At 37.6% G+C, this 10,072-nt stretch overlaps 1 protein-coding gene across 1 annotated transcript; it reads right to left on the reverse strand.

The window, feature by feature from the left end:
- Positions 1-1,436: 1,436 nt before the first annotated feature.
- Positions 1,437-5,371, reverse strand: brP-2095 (juvenile hormone binding protein brP-2095). Its single transcript, NM_001043522.1, is given in 5 exon segments — positions 1,437-1,694; positions 2,008-2,160; positions 3,040-3,176; positions 3,502-3,730; positions 5,248-5,371. Coding segments are annotated over 5 exon segments (750 nt in total). The 5' UTR covers positions 5,318-5,371; the 3' UTR covers positions 1,437-1,533.
- Between the last annotated feature and the right edge of the window lie 4,701 nt (positions 5,372-10,072).

Raw genomic sequence — 10,072 nt, forward strand, 5'->3', positions numbered from 1 at the left:
CGATAAGGCGATTATCATGACGCATATGATTCGAAGCCCAGGTCGTCGTGTAGGTCAACGTTCCTCACGAACCACGAAGCCCCGACAGCTAACCTGCAAAAGCGGGATTGTAGGGATTGGAGGGTGTCTATGTGTGTGCGGGCCGCGTGAGCGAACACCACACTCGCGTAAGTCATGACGGGCCTTATGCAAGTTTTGTAAAGTGTCACCTTGTTCCGAAGGGACATTTTACTCCGCTTACAGATCATGGGGTATAGTCTACCGAGAATAAACGCGGCACGGTCACGGACTGATTTTGTATGCGGGCGGAATGTCATCGATGCATCCAGGGTAACGCCCAGGTACTTGACCTTCCTAGCCCAGGGTATGGGTTGTCTAAAGAGGGTAATCGGGGGTGTGAGATTCCTCCTCCTAATCCGGGAGGAAATCCGTGTGGAGCTTCCCCTCTGAAATAGCACCGCAGTACTTTTCGCTGGGTTGATGTCTATGCGCCATTTTCGGAACCACTGTCCTAGGGCTAGGGCTGCGCTCTGAAGCTTCTTCGCGATTAGGGACTTATTTCTACTAGAATAGTAAACAGTCGTGTCGTCGGCGAATAAAGCTAAATGGGTCGGCGGCGACCGGGGAATATCGTTGACGAATAAGCTAAATAGGAGGGGTGAGAGGACAGAGCCTTGCGGGACTCCAGCTGTGAGACGTCGTGGGGAGGAGCGGGTTCCCTCGACTCGATATCGAAAAGAGCGGTTCGACAAGAAGTCCCGTATGATGAGCACGAGACTATCCGGCACGCCCATGTTGAATAGTTTGAAAATCAAACCATTGTGCCAGACTTTGTCGAACGCTTTTGCGACGTCGAAGAAGAGAGCTCCCGTGTATAACGGTTTTGGTCGATTAAGCCCCACAAGAATGTGCTCCGTGAGGCGGTGCACCTGTTGAACGCATGAGTGATTTGTACGGAATCCGAATTGTTCATCGATGAGAATGAGGAATATTGTAATGGTCGACTAAAAATACCAAACTCGAGTAAGTTTGGGAGGAATGCTCGAGCATCATCGGATGAGTTAAGAGTGGAGGACTATTTTACAAAACGTCTAAAGATACGGGCATGAGACCTTAGAACTTATATCTCAAGGTGTGTGGCGCATTTACGTTGTAGATGTCTATGGATTCCAGTAACCACTTAACACCAGGTGGGCTGTGAGCTCGTCCACACATTTAGGCAATAAAAAAAATAATATCAGTATTCCCACATCCATACACGTCTATTAACAGTTATTACACTATTATTATAACGATTTTTTTTGTAAATTTTGTTACGGCGAATTTCACAATGCAATCGATTCGATCCAAAAAAGTCTTTATCATTAGTTTTGGTTTTTCCAAGTTTTTTTTTTTTTTTTATGTAGATAAATTTGAAGAAAAAACAAATACATTCACATATTGTTATATTAAGACATCGTTTATCACAGATACGAACTCGATATGAAATTTTAAATATGTATTTTGATAAAGAGTAGAGGACGTTAGTTTAGTTTAAGGCGAGTATCCTTTGATAATTTGTTGTGTTGTGACGCTCGCGAAGAATTTGTTGATCGCTTTGACAACTGTCTTAACGATTTGCTTGATAGCAGGAGGTGCTAGGTCGTCCATGAGCTGTTGCCAATTCTCATTGGCAAACTGCAGGGTTGTGTCAGCTGAAAAACAAACTCAATTAGAAATTTGTCAAATAAGATCTACCTGGTACCGTGTACCAGTTGGTAATAAATGTCCACTATTTTATGAGAGTTTATTTCATTTCATCCTACGCTTACTAGACCAAGTCGCGTCTCATTTAATTCCGTTCTGTTTCACTTTACCCATATAATAATTGTTAAATGAAGATTTCGTTTAAGGACTAAAATTTAAGACATTAAATTTAAAATAAATAAACACTAAACTAGTCTTAAAAATATAGTCTAAAGTTTAGTTTAAGAGTTAAAAATTACGTAAATAAAAGTTCTGTCTCACCCAATTCTTTGTTTCCGTTGAACAAGTTTTTCAAATCGAACGTAGTCTTCTCTATCTTGTATTTGTATGAAGGAGTGCCGAGTTTTAAATGATCTTTTCCGTTGTTGTCCTTAACTTGATTCAATTTGCTCTCTATTTCAACGTCCACGTTTACTGAAACCAAGAAAAAAAAAATACAGTTAATGAAATTTTCATTTCCATTTTTACCTAGTTTTACCTTTCATGTTTCTCAAAAGGAATTCTCAGAGGCCAATATTACAATATTTTCTAATTACACTAATAATATTTTCTAATCTAATAATATTATACATTAATGATTATAAATAATATTTTCTAATTATTTTCTAAGCACGTCTTATCGGATCCTCTCGATCCACTCTTGGAGTGCTTAAAAGCATCAGGTCACCTTTCTCGTCGAATACGCTAAACGTTCAAAGACTTCGACATGGAACCCATAGCCCATAGACACATCCCGCTAAGTATCTCGTGGGATCTTCTCAGTGGGTCGCGAATATTGTCCGGTGGTAGATTCAGCGAACCAGTTCTCTAGCTAAGGCCGATGTTAGCAAGTCCTCCCACGTAGAGCCTCGTGAGTTCACCTACCAGTTAGCCCCTTAGTTACCAACGATTAGGTAGGGGAAAAAAAACAATATTAAACAGTGGTCACAATAATTAAAGTATTAAGGAAAGACATGCCTTTGAAGCAGAAACTTGTTTCCAATATAATATTATAGTATGTATAAAGCATAAAGTTTTTTTATTATAAATCCGCTATGTAGGATATTTTTAAATGACTTGAATAATAAAACTGGGTGCCTCAGAGCTCTGTTACATTAAGGAAGTCTTTATATGTTTATCTGAACGATATTAAAATATTTGGAAAATGGAATTGGTCAAGATAATCTAGACTGCATTGATTTATGTAAAAGTCGCCCTTATGCTAGTATGAGAAAAATAGCTTGCATATTTAAAAAATGTTAAATAAAAAAAAATTGATGGTATGAATATTAATGACACATTTTAATTAGGTACCGCAGTTAATGAGGGCGTCTCCTTTTCCTTTAATTTGTAAAATGAGAAGTTTTCCGTCGGCTTCATATTCAGCTGTTAAGCTCATGTTGCTTATGAAGGCCAATTTGAAATTTCCGTGGTCACCATCGAATTTAAGCCTGAAAATTAAAATATTTTAGTACTAAATTAAATTTATATAGTATTTAAAGATTGATTATTTATTAAATGAACGGTTGGTAGAATTCATATTTAAATTAAATTCAGATATCTAATCATTTTTAAATGATCATTTTTAATTAAATCGTCAGTGAACAACTTCAAGGAGAATCGACTCTAATTATAATATACTTGTAAAATGGATTAAAACTAAATAATGTTGGCTCGTGTAAATCCGGTTTATAACCAATAAAATAAATTGTAATAAATTTAATTAATTGACGTCTGTTCGAATTTGTAGTCTAAAATTAAATTTGAAATGCTTACTTAAATTCTTTTAGGTGACTGCCTTTTAAGCCATGCATTAATGCTTTGGTGAATGTCAGTTTCAACCCGTTGCCGTCGATGTTAATGTCATCCAGATGCACTGGGTCCGTCGAAGGAACGTCCAGTTCAGGAATACCCTTCGTAAACTCAGGCAGACTCTTCTCTATTTGTTCTTTGATGCACTGTTCGAGGTTTTCATTGGAGAATTCGCAGGCTTCAATGTATGGAGCTACGAAGTACACAGGAAAAAATAAATACAAAAATGAATTGCTGTTCGTTAGTCTCGCTAAAACTCGAGAACGGCTGGACCGATTTGGCAAATTTTGGTCTTGAATTATTTGTGGAAGTCCAGAGAAAGTTTAAAAGGCAGATAAATGTGAAATTGCTCGGAATTAAATAAAAATTACAATTTTGTTTTTCCTTTGATGTGTCCCCCGTCGGACGGGTTCTTTTTGTTTGTGTCTTTTATTTATCAATTGAGGCACTACGAAGTGTGCCGGGTCGACTAGTAATATATAAAAATGAATTGCTGTTCGTTAGTCTCGCTAAAACTTGAGAACGGCTTGACCGATTTGGCGAATTTTGGTCTTGAATTATTGTGGAAGTCCAGAGAAGGTTTAAAAGGTAGATAAATATGAAAATGCTCGGAATTAAATAAAAATAACAATTTTGTTTTCCCTTTGATTTCCCCCCGTCGGAGGGGTTCTTTTTGTTTGTGTCTTTTATTTATCGATTGAGGCACTACGAAGTCTGCCGGGTCAGCTAGTTAACAATAAAATAAAAGTATTTCTGTAACTGAGATCTTCTAGAAATCAACGAATGTAAAAGTTTTTGTTCACTCACTCTCTCATTCACTCAAATATAGTTCGTATATTATCTTTTTCATTTAATATCTACATATTTGTTAATTCGCCAGTGATACTGAGCGGCGATCTACTAAACTTTTATTGAAAACAACAAGAATAGCTGCTTCGCAAACAAAATAGCAAACTTGCAAGACTGGATGTATACGTAAACTTTACCTATATCGTAAATATGTTTCATAATGTATTTGTATATTTTCTGGTCAATAATAAATAATTATCACATGCCAGTTTTCCGATTAAAAACAGTTAGATTAATTATACAACGGGAACGATTGTTCTTCACGCACTGCATAAGTGATGTTAATTGTATTAGCAGGACAATTGGCAAGGACAAAAAGAAACCGACCATCTTTGATTTATTAAAGAATCATAATTTCAAAACTTAATTGTATGCGGAACAAAGGTTTTTTTTTGTGTTTTTACGACGTGTCTTTACGGTTGCAATACGTCCGTGACCATTACAACCGCAGGGTTAATTGTAAAGTATTCTAAAAGTCGAAGATAATAAACCGGACATTATACAGAAAAAATAGTTTTAATGATGACAGTTAATTTGTAAAAATCGTCAAGATTAACGAGTTTGGGTTGAAAAATCATTAGATTTCAACGAAAATATTCTTTGGCATACCAAAGTTTAAAAAAAAAAAGTGGGTAACAAGTAATTATATTAACGTCAATTAAAAAAACTGCAGGTATAACATTTTATCCACATCAGGAAAATCATGTTGAACTAGATCTACGGGCTCAATTTCGATTTTAAATCTCTGTAGATTCTATTACTCTGACCGAAACAGGTTTTGGCGTGTTTTTTTTTGCATTGCAATAAAATATTTAATGATTTCCAGAATTTTAATTTTTAATTATTAAAAAAAAAACTCACGTAGATATGCATCGTCGGCGTTTGTGTTGAACACGTGAGCCGCGAATAAAAATAAAGCGATCAACATCATAGTTCTAGAGACTGCGGATTCTTGGATTGGAAAATCAAGTTATTGACGTCTAGAGCTCAGCACTCACTGTGCGAATCCTTTGTGGCGCGCCATATTATATATGTTTTACCCAGGCACTGAATCACACCGAGAACCCAAAAAAGTTCGATCAGAAAAGAACCTATGCAAAAACATTCGGTGTGAGTTTACGTTTAAGGACGTTTTTCATGTGCGGGGTGGTTAACGCGTCGTGTACGATTTGTATTAAATATTATTATTTTACATTGTTGTCGATGGCTAGAATGTTATATGTAATATCGATTGCTCACACTACCTACTTATTAAAGGCAGTAATTTGAGATAATTACTATTAGACAATTAACTAACTAACAATACGATACAAATAGCCACCCGTATGTTAGTACCACTCTTATATTATTATGTTGAGATTTTTACAATTTACTGAAACGGCCGCCGCCTAATATTTAGGTGGATTTGTATCGAGTAATTTAGCCGAAGTATTGATTTTGGAGCTGATAGCATTTTTTCTAAATTGTAAATACATATCGAACAAGGGTTTATCGTGTTGATTACAAGAGAAATAATAAGGGAGAATAAACAAACTCATTTTTTGTAAAGTAGTTGGAACGGCGTAAGCCACAACTACTGTAAGCTTTGCACATATCTATTTTTGTGTTAACTGCTCTTTAAATTATTACTTTTTAAATATATTTTATTAATTAAATCAGAAAGCCCTTATTGGTTTGAGGGCATGTTTCAACGACCTAGTTGAAAGAAATCACGGCCTTGTTTGGCCCTTTAATTTTCAAACGTCATTTTTCAGGAAAATTTATCACCTGTTGCAAAATCTAGACTGTGTGCTAGATGGGTCACGAGCTTTTTAGAAGCCAAAATGACTTCGTTTTGTTCGCGTAGGCGGTGTGCCAGAGTATTGTCGTGATGCGTATTGCGATTGCATTGGGAGTTTTTTGTAATTTTTTCGATACTGGCAAACAAATCGTGGTCTACAACTAATTAACTATTTCTTTATTCTTTGTGTAGTATCGTAGAGCCAAGACCTGTCTAGGAAAAAAAATCTATGAGTTGGTTTTCTTACGCTTCTCGACTGCCTAATTTTTGTTGGCTTACTATCGGCATCGACTACCCTACTTGTTCAATTTCAGCAGTGTAAAAATCTATCCTTCGTTTCCTACGACATTGTTAAACACAGCATTGAACGCTTCTGATTGAACTTTTATTTCATTTTTACGCCAACTCGTTTTTGTTCTGAAGTGGGTTCATAGTTCAAGGGCAAGTTCGACGAACTGAAGCGATTAAGCTTTTTAAATGTATTATTTTTAATTTGGCTAAAACTAATCCCCAAATAATTGATCTCCAGACGAAGGCTAAAAATAAAATAAAGAGAATAAATCCAATTTGTCTTTGAATCTTGTCAAAGGTGAGACACCGGTTTTATTTTATTTTAATTAGTCGCTCGATAGTAGCCACATTTGCATCAGTGGTCGTAGTTGACGGCCAACCATCACAAATTTGATTACGGAGAGAAGCACGCCTTCGATAAAATTCTGCGTACTTTACCGTCATACGGTTATCCCACGAGGAGCTCCCAGAAGAGAAAATTTTCTTTTCCTTACGAACAGAGATGTTCTTGTAATAACAAAAGTTGTCGCTCTTCCATTCCGTATTATTAAATTTTTCCGATGTAGGGAAATCGGACATATATAAGAATTGATATGCAATTTCCCGCCAAAAAGTACTTAAACCAATGAAAATCTTAATATTTTTAAGCTATAGCATTCGAAATTCAAACACTTACGAATGGTGAAGAACGTGGAATAGATAATACATTATTTATAAATTTATAAATAAGTTTGATTGCCAAATCTCTTCCGTAAAAATCTAACTTGTTAATCTAATCTGCATAATTATTGGGCCTTTGTTCTGTTTTGGTTTGGTTTTGTGTACTGTATAAGTTAATTTATCCTGAGTGGTCGACTGGCTGTTAGGCCTTGACTCTGCTTTAGAGGTCTCTCTTTTATACTTAATTATCATGTCTAAGGTTTTTCTCCTCTCTGTTACGGCAAGTTCAAAACAATTGCCCCACTCGATATTTGGTTAAAGTTTTGACATGTCCTTACCGTTTCAGAAAGTTTTCACCCATTCCGAATATAAACACATGAAGAGTCCGTGCTAAATATCACATTGTAGGTGACCTTTAAACAATTAACAAAAACATATTCAAAATAAACGATAATATTTTCGGCTTTATTTTCTTTTGTTTCCAAATATTTTTATTTAATGTTTTTGCCATATCGTTGGTACCTTAATATTTTAAACGTTTATACAAGAATGACAAGGGCAGAACATATTATAGCAAAAAATAAGATTTAAATGGAACCAAAAAGATAAGTGCAAAATAAATATAAATCAATGAGCAAAATGTCCTCAAATGTGGATGATTTTGTTTATTCATTAAGTACCTATGTGTTTGATTTGCGTATGACCGTTTATTGATTTTATTAGGTAATAGAAACTGATTCCAATTCTAATATATTGAATAATTTTAGAACATATTTTTATATGTTATCGAAACTTCCATCCTATGTCTGATTCTGGGCGGCATTCACACTGTGACTCCGGTGATCACCTAACACTAGCCCCTCCGTGAGTAGTGAGTAAATATAAGTATAAATATTTAGATAGCATTTTTTTGTCATTGTCTACTTTAATTCGAAGCATTAACTTCTTCTTGAGCATATTTAATAATCAAATAATATTTTATACTTTAGATACTGGTTTATTTAGACTATTAAAGTAATAACAGAATAATTAAAAAAAAAAAATTAATCAAAGATGTTAAGTAGGAGATTAATATGTATTTTAAAAAGGTTGGTAGTTAAATAACAGAATAAAAATAAAATATTAATCGTGAGTGATCTCAAAAGTTATATGTATTCCAAGAGGCTTTTCAAGTCGACCTTACTTCGACATCAAACAGTAACAAAAATTATTACAAAAGGTTTCAACATAAACTCAATAATACTATTTAGTGTTCGATAATAAATTCAAAATTCAAAATCATTTATTTCAACTTAGATGTCAGTATAACACACTTGTTGAATGTCAAAATATAAATAGCAATGTTAACTCTACTACCGGTTTCAAAAAAAAGCCACAGTCTTTTTTTTTTATGATTGAATGATTACTGGTGGCCCGGAGGCCTTTCCAGTTTCACCAGGACAGGTGGGCGACCAAAGGCTCAGCCAGGAGGGGTGGGATTTGCTAACAGCTACCCGAGCGCCTCCGAAGGAGACCTAACAGCTCAAGAGTAGCTGCTTCGCGAATGAATCTACTACCGGATCGGAATCGCGATCCGTTGAGAAGATCCGGCGAGAAACTCAGCGAGCTGATTCATGGGTTAGGTTGCACGGCGAACTCTTTGTTGAGTTCGACGAGTACGGTTACCGAGGTCCCTAAGCCTGCTCCTAGTGTTAGAGCTGAAGGCGTCTAATGCAAAGGTTATTGGATCTGATGGATCCGTAAGGACGTGTCTAGGGCGTCGACGGTGACTGGCTCCTGCGTGATCAGGATTCGGGGAGTAGTCAGCGGCGGCAACGATAAGGCGATTATCATGACGCATAGCCTTATCGAAGTACCGTTCCGACGCTGACTTCATGTATTTCTGGATAGATTCGATGCCCAGGTCGTCGTGTAGGTCAACGTTCCTCACGAACCACGGAGCTCCGACGGCTAACCTGCAAAAGCGGGATTGTAGAGATTGGAGGGTGTCTATGTGTGTGCGGGCCGCGTGAGCGAACACCACACTCGCGTAAGTCATGACGGGCCTTATGCAAGTTTTGTAAAGTGTCACCTTGTTCCGAAGGGACATTTTACTCCGCTTACAGATCATGGGGTAGAGAGTAACCTACCGAGAATAAACGCGGCACGGTCACGGACTGATTTTATATGCGGGCGGAATGTCATCGATGCATCCAGGGTAACGCCCAGGTACTTGACCTTCCTGGCCCAGGGTATGGGTTGTCTAAAGAGAGTAATCGGGGGTGTGAGATTCCTCCTCCTAATCCGGGAGGAAATCCGTGTGGAGCTTCCCCTCTGAAATAGCATCGCAGTACTTTTCGCTGGGTTGATGTCTATGCGCCATTTTCGGAACCAATGTCCTAGGGCTAGGGCTGCACTCTGAAGCTTCTTCGCGATTAGGGACTTGTTTCTACTGGAATAGTAAACAGTCGTGTCGTTGGCGAATAAAGCTAAATGGGTCGGCGGCGACCGGGGAATATCGTTAACGAATAAGCTAAATAGGAGGGGTGAGAGGACAGAGCCTTGCGGGACTCCAGCTGTGAGAGGTCGTGGGGAGGAGCGGGTTCCCTCGACTCGATATCGAAAAGAGCGGTTTGACAAGAAGTCCCATATGATGAGCACGAGACTATCCGGCACGCCCATGTTGAAGAGTTTGAAAATCAAACCGTTATGCCAGACTTTGTCGAACGCTTTTGCGACGTCGAAGAAGAGAGCTCCCGTGTATAACGGTTTTGGTCGATTAAGCCCCACAAGAATGTGCTCCGTGAGGCGGTGCACCTGTTGAATGCATGAGTGATTTGTACGGAATCCGAATTGTTCATCGATGAGAATGCCCTTGGATGAGACGAAGTCTCTCAGGCGTTTGTAGAGCAGACGCTCATACAGTTTGCCTATAGACATGAGGAGGGTAATCGGGCGGTAGCTCGTTGGATGATT

The sequence above is a fragment of the Bombyx mori genome, chromosome 13 (assembly GCF_030269925.1).
Source record: "Bombyx mori chromosome 13, ASM3026992v2".
NCBI classification, from domain to species: Eukaryota; Metazoa; Arthropoda; class Insecta; order Lepidoptera; family Bombycidae; genus Bombyx; species Bombyx mori.